The sequence below is a fragment of the Rhincodon typus genome, chromosome 17 (genome assembly GCF_021869965.1).
Source record: "Rhincodon typus isolate 14 chromosome 17, sRhiTyp1.1, whole genome shotgun sequence".
NCBI classification, from domain to species: domain Eukaryota; kingdom Metazoa; phylum Chordata; class Chondrichthyes; order Orectolobiformes; family Rhincodontidae; genus Rhincodon; species Rhincodon typus.
In genome coordinates this window covers 26063650-26076720 of record NC_063348.1, presented here as the reverse complement: position 1 = coordinate 26076720, position 13071 = coordinate 26063650, and the positions used below count along the sequence as shown (strand labels likewise).

The 13071-nt window shown below is 38.9% G+C and overlaps 1 protein-coding gene across 1 annotated transcript in view; it reads left to right on the top strand.

Annotated features, from left to right (window-relative positions):
* The first annotated feature begins 2290 nt into the window (after nt 1-2290).
* The window catches only part of LOC109914739 (myotubularin-related protein 13-like), a 244677-nt gene continuing 233896 nt past the window's right edge, over nt 2291-13071 (top strand). The window contains exon 1 of the mRNA XM_048607328.1: nt 2291-4602. Within this exon, the coding sequence (XP_048463285.1) occupies nt 4548-4602 (55 nt within the window). The 5' untranslated portion in view covers nt 2291-4547. The remainder of the gene's footprint in view (nt 4603-13071) is intronic.

Genomic DNA, 13071 nt, shown 5'->3' with positions numbered 1-13071 from the left:
TCTCGCTGTATTAGAAGACAGAGGATTGAATATTTCTACTACTGCACACCTGCACAGCATTTGGCTTTCTCTCTGTTGACAGTATGAAACAATTCTCTTAAGCTAATTTAAGTAATCTTATTGGATTCTTTCATCTATTTGGCTTCTGCCATGCATCTAAGAAACGCGTTCAAATCTTCTACTGATTGCACATTGACTGGCTGATCGGCCACAGTATTGTTTCCTGGAGCAGTGTTTTGACACTGTTATTTCCGAACCATTTGATCTCTGTGAGGTTGTCAATCTCCTTCAACTCTTCTAATGAAGTTGAGATTGACACATTCTTGCCTGTTAATATGTGAAGATTTTTGATTGCTGTTGCTTATACATTTTAAAATTTCTTATGTGCAGTACATTGCAGTGTGACCTGTAATATTCTTATGATCTTTACAGTGATTTCAATGATGTCAGGTAGTTTCATTTCTATAGGCTGTAACTTTAGCTTCTTCAACCTCAGTAACTGGTCTAATAGGATGGTAACACACAATCCTGACAAAAATAATAAATCCTGAAGGACCAGTGAGAAAAATGATCAATTAAAGAAAAAAATTACAATCACTCAAAATGAGTTTTGTGGAAAAAAAATCTGATATTTGGTGGAGACAGTGGATACTCTCGCATCAAAACTTGGATAATCAAAGAGTCCTAATAAACTAAGTCAGGGAAAAAAAAACTTTTCACCGGCTGGAGTCATACGTGCTGAAGATTGCAGTTGTTAGAGTCCATTCATTTCAGCTCCAAGACATAACTGCAGGAATTCCACATTGAGGGCGGTATGGTGGCTCATTTGCTAGCACTGCTGCCTCACAGCACCAGGGACCCAGGTTCAATTCCACCCTCAGGCAACTGTCTGTGTGGAGTTTGCACATTCTCCCCATGTCCGTGTGGGCTTCCTCTGGGTGCTCTGGTTTCCTCCCACAATCCAAAAATGTGCAGGTTAGGTGGATTGGCCATGCTAAATTGCCCATAGTGTTCAGGCATGTGTAGATTAGGGGATAGGTCTGGGTGGGATGCTCTGAGTGTCAGTGTGGACTTGTTGGGCCAAAGGGTCTGTTCCCACACTGTAGGTATTCTATTCTAAATCCAATCTTCTTCACTGTTACAACAATGACATTCCATATATTTTAAGGTCAGAAGTAGGGATGTTTTTATAATGTCAATTCCACTTGTAACTCCTCAGATAATGCAGTCATGCCTGCATATAGCAAGGTCTGGACAACATTCAGGTTGGGCTGATAGATGGCAAGAAAAATTCATTTCATACAGGTGCCATTCAATAGCATCACCATTGTTGAATTCCCCATGATCAATGTCCTGGGCTCAACTTTGGCCAGAAACTTAAAACTGTACCTGCCACACACATTCTTTTGGGACAAAAGCATATCAGGCTAAGTATTTTGTGCCAAGTGATTTACCCTGCAAACCTTCTGCCTTCCAGAGGCATATCAAGCATATGATGCAATCATTTCCACCTGTGTGGGTCTCCTTAACACCCAACAGGCATGCAACCATCCATGATAAAGAAGTCTGTTTGATCTGCACACAATCCAAAATGGTAAATATTAATTCCCTCTACCCCTGGTATATCAGGCTGCAGTGTATACACTCTGCAAGATGCACTGCAGCAAATCACATTTGGATTTTTTCAGAGTATGTCTCCCAAACTTGGAGTCTTCACTACCAAGTGGAACAAAGGCAGCTGGTTCATAGGAATGCCAGCACATCTAAATCACAGAAATTCTGTCATGAAAAAAATCATTACTCCTTTACTAACACTGGTCAAAATTGTGGGATGTCCTCCCTAAAGCACTGTAGAAGTACCCTCATCAAGTCAACTGCAGCAGTTCAAGAAGGCTGTAATAAAATCTGGCCTTAACTGTGGTGCTCATATCTCATGAATTGATACTGAAAATGCTTTTAATAACCAAATGTTTTAGAGACATTTTAAAGACATTATATATTTTAGAATAATGTTATTGAAGTTTTTGAGTGAAATGTGATTAGTCTTTGGAGACTTTATTACTTCCTAGCCTTAGCTGAATCAAAATGTAATGGGTCAACTGGATATTGTTGCCCTCATGCAGTTGGAGGATTACCAAACATATTTGTGTATTCTAAGAGCGTGGAGCCTGGTGAATTTCCCAGAATGCGTCAGTTGATTTCTGAATTGAAGCAGTGAAGTGTTTGACGTTATTCTGCAAGGATTTGAGTTTCCTTCAATTATTCAAAAGACTTTGAAACAAACTGGCAATACAATTCTCAAAGCTTTATTCGAAGCATGTCTGAGAATGAAAAATTATGAATGCTCTTTTTTATTAGTACTAGTCAATTAATTACTGAGAGTAAGAAAACTGTAATTTCTTTGTTGACAGCTAGGAAACAAGAAAAATTATATTTTTATGTATTTTTAAAAAAATTATAAGGTTGGAAGAGATTTCAGTCTGTTGTTTCAAGTATTTGCAACCCGTCGGGAAATGAACTCAAATTAGTAAAATTTTCTGTATTGACTACTATACCTGTGAATCATGGTATGCCTCTTTAGATTAATTGAAAAATTTAGTTTAAAACATATTTTCTTTGGAGCAATTTCTTGGGACTTTAAAAAATATCTAGACATAGAAATTGCATATTAAAATAAAACCCAGCCTGTTCCGTAACCTCCAAAACCTTTGTTTGATTCACTTTACCAAATTAACCTTCAATATTGATACAGTTTCTGCCTCCATCGAGGATTTCTAAAGAGAACTGTGTAGTTATTTGAAGGGAAAATGTTGTTGAGTTATAGGGAAAATGCACGTCAATAGGACTAGATGAGTTGCTCTTGTAGAAAGTGAAGCATGAACACACTGGGCTGAATGGTCTCCCTATGTGCTGTAATTATTCTACGATTCTAATGTTGGAAGTGAAATCCAGAGTATCTCTGCAAATTGTCTACTTCTATAAATCTTATTCCACCGTTTCACAGTACTACTTATATTGTCCTGAATTGTTCTAAATCAAAAGATACAGATTTCAGTCCTTTTATTTATTTGCATATCCTCATATTAGTAATGTGCTGAACTCTCTCTGAAGCCTGAATATCCTACAAGACTGTAAACACTATTGTAATTGATGACTTAACATTTTCTCAAAGTTTGTCACTGTCTCATGGACTTTACCTTTGATATCACTGCAATCCTCTTGAACAAGGTCTTTTATGTACATCTGTGCTCACTTTTGAAATTTTAGGTACCAGTAATTATTTTGACACATCCGACCTTGACAGTCAGTATGCAACTATCTGCTGCTTAAAATGTAGAATGCAATGGAAGACCAAAATGCAAATACCGAAAATATGAAAACAGGAAATGTTGTAGATGCTTAGTTCATTCAACAATTGCAGACAGAACAGATGGTTCGACTGTTTCTAATATTGACCCTTATTCAGAAGTGATGAAGGGCTACACAGGAATTATTTATCCTTCCCATGGATTCTGTCCTCAAAGATTCCAGCATTTTTTGCTTCTGTTCCTTACGTTGCTGAGTTGAACTATAGCCTTCTCTCTTGCAGAATATTCGCAGCATACTAGCCGACTACCGTAGAATGCAACTATGCTTGGATTCATATCAATTTACCTGTTGGTTTTAAGCCACAAGTTTTGATTTTATTGTGTTCCGTTTCTTCGATTTGCAATGTTTGATTTTATTGAAAATCACAAATTTGACACTATTATTCTGGTTGTAGTCTTTCCAAGACTATCAGCTTGGATGTTTCGAATTACATTCGCTCCAATCGCTTTAAGTTGTTGATTCTGTTGCCCGACCTGAAGCTACATATAACGAAGCATTTCGAGTTGCAGCAGTAACGAGGATAACAAGAACAAGCGCGCATCCAGCGGACATCACCTCGAACGGCTTCGTCCCATCCCTCGAATAGGAAAGAGAAAGAAACTCTGTGGAGATCTGAACGGTTCTCAACGCGCTTCTGGAAATGGAACAGTAAATGTACATCCCAAGACCCTGGTTTCGAGAAGCGACTTGACTTGATAAGAATGCCGCTGGCTGACCCGGCTTTAATTGTTCTTTGCCCCGACTCCTCGCGGCTCTGATTGTTTCCACCCTTCCCTCCTCGCGGCTCTTATTATTCCCCCCTCTCGGCTCTGATTGCTCCCCGCCCCCGCCACTCCTCGCGGCTCTGACTGTTTCCGAGACAACAAGGTGTAGAGCTGGATGAACACAGCAGGCCAAGCAGTATCATAGGAGCAGAAAGGCTGACGTTTCGGGCCGAGACCCTCTGACTGTTTCCCCCTCCTTACTTCTCGCGACTCCAATTGTTCCCCCTCACACCTCCTATACTCCGCGAGCTCACGCTGCCTGTAAAGCCAGGCCGCCGCCCAATCAGGGTCAGGCCTGTCAGCGCACGCGCACTGTCTTAGTGGGGGGCGGGGGGCTACGATTTCAACATGGCTGTGCTTTACCAGGATGAAAAATGTTGAGTTTCTCTGTTTCGAACCCTGAATTCACGAAAAATGGCGAGATTGGCCGATTACTTTGTGGTTGTTGGTTACGACCCTGAAAAGACGGGTGAGTTTTTACTAAAACAAGCTCAAAATTTTACAAGACGTCGTTAAATGTGTGGCCATTTCATTTGGTCTGACGAGAGTCCTATTAGGCCGTGAGTGCCTGCAAGAGCAGCTGAATTGTTCCGGTGGGACAAGGGTGGAAACTTAACTGCTTTGTTATTAAATTATAAGATGGTGATCTGACTAATGTGAACTGTTCTGGCCTGTTAAGGTCTTTTCTGCAAATTAGTTATAGTTTTTGTGTGGTTTGATAACTGAATCTTTCAAAATACTGAAGGAAAACAAATCTGTTGCCGTATTTGGAGTGACTAATGATTGACGTGCAGAATGGCTGTGGAGAGTTTAACGCATGTTCTTGTAAGTACGGCGGTAGCCTTGAGTTGCACTTATTTTTCCTTTATTTTACTGCTACTAAACATTTCCAGTGAAGTGCTATTGATGTTAGTACTACGTATATCTATAGTTTAAAAAAAACACGTATTAGCAGAGGAAAAAGTAATATATTAAAAAGGAAATCTAAAATTTGCGACTTATGTTCTTCAAGGAATGCAATGGAAACTTGGCATCTCATTTGTAATATCTAAATACCTTGCCCTCATAAAGTATACAAAACCAAAGGAGCTGTGTCAGTATTTTACTGACATCTAAAGATTACATGGCCAGCTGCTGAAACTCCATACTGACACAGCAATCCTCTTGACGACAGCAACCAATGCCAGACCAGTTTTTATAAAGCTTATGTGCAATCTCTTGCAATGATATATAATGTAAATGCCTAAAATAGTATTTTGTCCATGCAGATAATGCTTTTGCCCTGTCTTGATTTGTTTGAAATATTACATTTTTACACTTTGGTACTGTCCTTTGCTGGACAGAATTCACACCATGTAACCTTTGTTTTAGAAACAAATGTTGGTGTTGTATGGGTCTGTCAATATCTGAAAGAGGAAAAGGAACACAAAATAAGATATTTCAGTACGTATGAATTCCTTCAGATTTTAGGCATTCATGATTGCAGAATCACAATTATTAGAGTGCAGGAGGATGCTGTCTGAACCAGCTCTGGATGAAATGATAGGAGATTGACACCAAGTCATAAACGTGGTGATTTTGTTTTTTGGAGGTGGGACCAAATGTAATATTTCCAAATTTGTGTGTGATGCAAAGCTAAGTGAGACTGTGTGAGGAACATGTAGAAGAGGATTTTTGTTGAAACTTAATGAATGGCAAGGTCATGGTAGATGGAGCATAATGTGGGATAATGTAAGGCATGATGTGGTGGTGCCAGTGTTCGACTGGTGTGGGCAAAGTCAGAAGTCACACGTCACCAGGTTATAATCCAACAAGTTTATTTGAAATGGCAAGCTTTTGGAGTGCCATTTTCTATCCTGTACTGATACATCTGAATGAATTTTAAACTTCTTTTTTGGTAACAGGATATCATTGACAGACCATGGCACTTTTTTTTACAGTCTGTTGAAAAGAGCCAAGTATGTACTTACGCATACAATTAGCTGATAATATAGAATATGGATTACAAGTTAATTGAGACAAATGATAGGGAGCTCAGGTCAGAATTACAACTGAGGTACAGATGAACTACGAATAAAGTAGAAGGATGGAATAGGTTTGAGGAACTGAATGGCCTACTTTCTAAATTTGTTTTTATTATGAGTGCCTAAAATCATACGCATAATCAGCACTTTGTTAATACCCACTTATTAAATAACAATCCGCTTCTCAATCTCTTACCATTAAAAGCTCACAACATCTGAAAATATTGAGTGATACTATTTGCATTGCTTTTTAAAACTTTGTATTTTCTCTTGGAAGATGTTGGTACGTTTACTGTCCATTTTTAGGTGTCACATGAGTATTTTGCTACTGAGTGGCTAACAAAGTAAGCATAAAGGGTATTAGAAATCAACCATGAGGGTGAGTGACAGTTAATTATAGACCCTACAGTTTCTCCTCTGTAGGGCACAATGCAAGCAACTTTATTTCACTACCACTCTATTTTGTTAAAAAGGCCAGCTGTGTGCACTATTGCAATTTTACTTCCGTGATTTCAAAAATAAATGCTGCAAGGCAAATAAATTACCATTGTAATACATAATTGTGTACTTTGAAACATATATTCAGAAATTGTGACAAACTTGTTTTAATTCCAGATTTTATGTTTGTGTTTGGGAGGTTTAGGATACTTTTGTATAGACCTGACTGCAAAATAAAAGTATCTGTTTATATAATCGAGAAGATACATGTAGGTGCGTTGTGCAGCATCCAGTGCCTGTCATATTCTTCAGAAAGCTAATGTTCTTGTTTGTATGTATTTAATTGCCTCCCTGCTATTTATATGGGCTATTCTTAAGAATCAAAATGTTAATTGTGAATGGTTTTGCTGTTATCCCATGATTTCTCGGAATTAATGTTTTAGTTTAATATAAGTACATAATATTCTAATTTTACAAATTAGAAAAATTCAGTTTAGAATCTGTATAATGATTTTCTGAAACTCACTGGATTACTTAAATATTTTGTTCTGACATTGTATATGTTTCTTCAGAACTCTAATGAGTAGAATTGAAAGCAAACAAGTGCTACCCTCCTGATGTTTTTGGTGCACGCCAAAATACATTGACTATTTGCTCCTGGACATGTTGAAGACTGCAGCCACAAGGCCAAAGAGCCCCAGAGAGAGAGAGAGAGAGAGAGAGAGAAAAAAAAAGAGGCCAGAGATTCCTGCTGATAAAGATAAAGCCTCTGATAAAGATGTACGTGGCAATGAAATGTATTTAAAGTTTGCCTGTATTCATGTTCATACAAATTGGCAGGATCAATGAAGGAGCACAGAAGCCATAAAACTTGATATTTCTTATTATGGGCGGTCAAGGTCATTGCTGATTGTTTCCTTGTATTGTTCACCATTCATGTTCTTCAAACTTCAATTTTCTTTTATTTAATGTATTTTTTTGAATCACCCTATTCGGAGATGTATTGCACACCTCTGGAGCAAGTGGGACTTGTACGCAGGCATCCTGGTCCTGGGGTAGGGACACTACAACTAGGTAACAAGAAGGTGCTTTGATTGTATTGTAATCCAGAGCAGGGGGTGGAGTTGCCTGAAGCCACTGACAGCTGTCTTTTCAAACAATCAAAAGGGTGATGATTTGTATTTGGTTATGAGATCATGGTGTATTATCTTCTATTTATCATGTGGTTTACTATGATAAGATATGATTTGGCATTCAAGGAGGAAATAGTAAGAGAACAGGAGAAACCTATCTTTCTGTAAAGACAAGGATGGGGTCAAGGGACATAATGCTTAGGATTAATGAAAAATGACAAACTTTTGGAGTGCTTCTCCTTCGTCGGGTGACTTCAAAACATGAAATCTTGTGATTTCAAATAAATCTGTAGGACTATAACCTGATGTCATGTGACTTCTGACTTTGTCCACCCCAGTCCAACATTGACATCTCCACATTAAGAAAAAATATGAAGCTTATGGCAGATACCAAGGGCTCAGTGTGGAAGAGTCTCTAGAGGAGTATAAGAAGTGCATGGGAGAACTTAAAAAGGAGACCAAGAAAGTTCAGGCATTTAGAATAAAGAAAATCCAAAGGATTTCCAAAAAATAATAAAAAGCAAGAAAATAAGCCCATTAGATACCACAGAAGTTTTCCTTGTATGGATTTGGAAGAGATGGGCCCAATTCTCTCTGAACACTTTGCAACAGTATTCCCAGTGGAAAAGAATGACTCAAGTATAGACATCAGGGTGGAAGACAGTGAACTATCAGAAGAAATTGAAGTTGATAGAAAGAAGGGGGTTTAACAGTCTTAAAAGTGGGGATACGTCTGCAGATCTGGATGAAATGTATCCCAAGCTATTGAGGGAAGTGGGCGACGTGGGTTTGGGGACACTGGCAGTAATTTTCAAATCTTGTCTGAGTGTAGTTGAGGTGTTTGAGGACTGAAGAACTGCTAAATTGTCCCATTATCTCTTCCTTGTTTTTAATAGACCACGAAATGACAGGCTGATCAGTTTAACCTTGGTGGTGAGGCAGTTACAAGAATTGAGGGACAGAATATATCTGCTCTCAGAGACATTGATTAATGAGCATAGATTTATGAAAGGAAGGTTGTGTTTGACAGTTTTGAATTTTTTGAGGAAGTAACCAGGAGTGTTAATGAGGGTAATGCATTTAAAGTAATCTATATGACTTAACTGATCAAGAAATTAAGAATCCATGGAGTCCAAGGCAAGGTGGCATGTTGGATCCAAAATTGGTTAAGTTACAGGAATTACAGGGTAAGGGAAGAGAAATGTTTCTGTGATTGAAGGTTTATTTCCAGTGAGGTTCCTCAGGGCTCGGTGCTACGGTCCTTGATGTTTGTGTAGATTCATCATTAGGTGATAGATGTAGTAGGTATGACCAAGAAGTTTGCAGAAGGGATGAAAGTTAGGAGAGTGATTAATACTGAGGAGGGAGCTGTAAACAGCAAGAGGATATCAATGGACTGATCGACTGGGCAGAACAGTAGCAAATGGAATTCAGTCTGGAAAAGTGTGAGATAGTGATATCCCTTGCATTACGAATGGTAGAACCCTGGGGAACACTGAAGATCAGAGGGATCTTGGTGTGTGTATCCACGGATTCCTGTAGGTAGCAGGGCAGGCAAAAATGTGGTTAAGGCATTTGGAATACTTGTCTTTCTGGTCACCACGTTATAGGAATGAGGACTGGAGAACTGCTAACATTGTCCCATTTATTAAAAAAAGGGAGGAAGGGACAGACCAAAAAATAACAGACCAGTCAGTTTAATCTCAGTGGTGGGACAGTTATTACAATTTTGAGAGATAGCGTATGTCTGCATTTGTTAAGATTTACCAGGATGTTGCCGATGTTGGAGGATCCTTGGAGCAGTGAAGGTTGAGGGCACCTAATAGAGGTGTATAAGTTTATAAAGGGAATAAATGGAGTGGAGTGAAAAGCACCTTGTCCATTAATACAGGGATCAATATCGGGGCATAGGTTTAAGGTAAGAGGTAGAAGGCTAACGGGAGAGTTGAGAAATCTTTTTGCAGAGGACAATGAGAGTCTGGAACTCAATGCTTGTGCCAGAAACTCTTGTAGCATTTACACGTTTGCTTGCATTACCGTAGCTTGTCTGGCTATGAGCCCAGTGCTGAAAGTTGGTTAGTGCAGTCAGATCTTTGACTGTCGTGGATGTAATGGGGTGAATGGCTTCCTTTTGTGATGTGAATGTCTGAATAATGGAGTTTACGGAAATGACTGAAATTATTTGTCAAATATGTTTTAAGCAGTTTGTGATGTAAGAGAAGTTTTCATTTCTTCAACGTGATGAATAAACATATAGTTTATTGCTTTGATTTTTTTGTTTTGATGTAGATTAATTTACTCTAGCTATTTATGTGTATTAAAATTATTGTAAGTGGCTTTAAGAATTCATATCAGAAGCAATGCAATGTTCAAAACAGTAGTTGGCGTACTGCTGTTATAACCTAAAAGAAAATGTTTGAGAGGTTTTCTTGCTCTGTTATGACTTGCCCACAAGATGGGACTGGGTCTCTTTCCACAAAGCTCTGGCTGTACCTGTGGCAGTCACCTTGCATGGAGCAGAAAGGTTGCAGTAAATAAAATAACATTAGCATCTGCATACTTTGGTCATTTGTTGCGTTAATGATTTAACATTTGAAATAATTTGGGGTGGGTAGACCATAAATACACAGAAAATTGATACTGATACTCTGTAAAGACCAACTTGTACACTAAACTTGCTCCACACCATAATTGTGCAATCATCAAGCCTCAACGAATCTAAACCTCTCCACCACCAGTCCCACCTTTCTGTGCTTCACTGTCTTTTTCTTTACTATTTGCTCCCACTCAAAAATGCATTAATCTCCAGGAATAAATTAGAAAGATAGCCAGCAAGGGGGAATAAAATATGTTCCTGATGAGAAACTTTCACAGGTTAGATGAACCTAGTCTGAGCTATATGAACACTTGCCTACCATACGAACAAGTCACAAGAGTCACTTGGCTCTTTGAGTCTGCTCCACCATTCATTCAGATCATGATATTAACCTCAACTCCACATTCCTGTATATTTCTGAAAATCTTTCATCCCCATAGTAATCAAGAATCTGCCTCTGCCTTAAAAATATTTAAAGATTCTGCATTCCACAGCGTTTGAGGAAGGGAATTCAAAAACACTTAGTCATTGGCAGAAGAAGTGTTTCCTCATCTGTTTTAAATGGGTGCCCCCTTATTTTTAAATAATGACTCCTCGTTCTCATTCTCCCAGAAGTGGAAATACCATTTCAATGTCCATCTGGTCAGGTCTCCCTCAGGATCTTGTGTGTTTCAATTAAGTCGCCTCTGTGTCTCAAACTCCAGAGGATATGGGCTTAAGCTATCTAATCTTTCCTCATGATACAATCTGTATATTCCAGATATTAGTCAAGTAAACTTTATCTGAACTGTTTATGACACACGACATCCTTCTCACCAATGCCCCGTATAACAACAAGCATAATTTCACTATTCTTGCATTCAATCCACCTCGCAATAAATGAGAATATTCTATTAGCTTTCCCGTTTATATACTGTACCTGCATTACTAACCATCTGTGATTCATGCACTAGGACACTCCGATCTCTGCAACGTCTCACCATTTAGAAATACGTTCTTTCTTTTATTTCTGCCAAAATGGACAATTTCATACACTGATACTCCCATTTTCCAGAACTTTTCCCACTTATTTAACCTACCTACAAGCCTTTGCAGGCTCCTTATATCCTCTTCACAACTTTCTTTCAGCAAATTTACCTACGGTACCTTCAATCCCTTCAACCAGATTATTTATATAAATGTAAGGAGTTGATATCATAGCTCCGATCCCTATGGTACACCACTTGTAACATCCTGCCAGCCCAGAAAAGACCTATTTATTCCTACCTTCTGTTTCCTCTTATCAGCCAATTTTCTGTCCATGCCAAAATGCGGTCTCCTACACTTGAGCTTTTATTTTCTGCAATAACTATTTGTGTGGCATCTTATCAAATGTCTTCTGGAAATCTAAGTACAATAAATCACTGGTTTCACCTTCATCTGCAGCACAAGTTACTTCAAAGAACTCCAATAAATTAGTTAAACATTATTTCCCTTTGACAAAGCCATGTTGGCCCTACACGATTACCTTGAACTCATCTAAGTGCCCTGTTAAAACCTCTTTAATAGCCTCTAGCATTTTACCTATGACAGATGTTAAGCGAACTGGTTTGAAGTTTCCTGCTTTGTGTCTTCCTCCTTTTTGAGCAAAGGAGTTACTTCAGCTATTTTCCGATCTAAAGGAAACTTAGCTGAATCGAAAAGAGTTTTGGAATATTAAAACCAATGCATCAACTTTCACTTGCTACTTTTAAGACCCTAGGATGAAATACATCAGGACCTGGAGGCATGTCAACTCATCGTTCCAACAATTTACTCATTACTATTTCCCTGGCAAATGTAATTTTCTTGACTTCCTCCCTCCCTTTCAACTCCTGATTTACAGCTATTTCCAGATGCTACCTGTATCCTCTCTCATGAATACTGATGCAAAATATCTGGTCAATTCATCTGCCATCTCTTTGTCCTCTGTAACTAATTCCCCAGACTAATTTTCTGTAAGACTAAGACTAAGACTAACACTTACTCTAACTCATTGTTTTTCTTAAACATCTAAAGCAACTCTTGATTTTTGGCTAACTTTACTTCCAGCTCTAATTTTTCCTTCTCCTTTTCAGCCTCTTTCCCCACGCATCAGGTAAAAGCCCTGGCTATCAGCTCCACCTGCAACTTCCTCAGTGGCAGCACTGACCCCCCTTGTTGCTTGGTGCTACAGTTGCGGCCTGACTCTCTCCTATACTTCTTGCTAGTTGATGGAATGGCGTTATTAGAGGAGCTGATCCTCACCAATTCTGTCATTTCTATCTGCAGTACCTCTTTTCCCTGGTTTCCCCTGTGATTGAATTTTCTCTGGCATTTTGGGAGCTTTTGGCAAATTTGCTAGCTGTACCTGTATATTTTGAGCTGTGCTCCCATCACCACCATCTCACTGCGGTATCAGTTGTGTGCCATGTGCAAGATGCACTGCGACGACCCGTCAAAAGCTCCTTCAGCACTGTGCAAACCTGTGACCTGTACCACCTTGAACAGCAAGGGCAGAGACTCATCAGAACGTCATCATCTGCAAATTCCCCTCCAAATTGCATGCTGTTGTGTCTTCGAAATGCTGTCACTGTGTTAAAATCTTGGAACCCCAAAATATCACTGGTGAATTTATGCCACTGACAACAAGGGATCAAGAAGGTGCCTCATCACTACTTTTTCATGGATAATTAAGGATGGACAATAAGTGCTGGCCTTAACAGTCCACATCCCATGAATTAATTTAA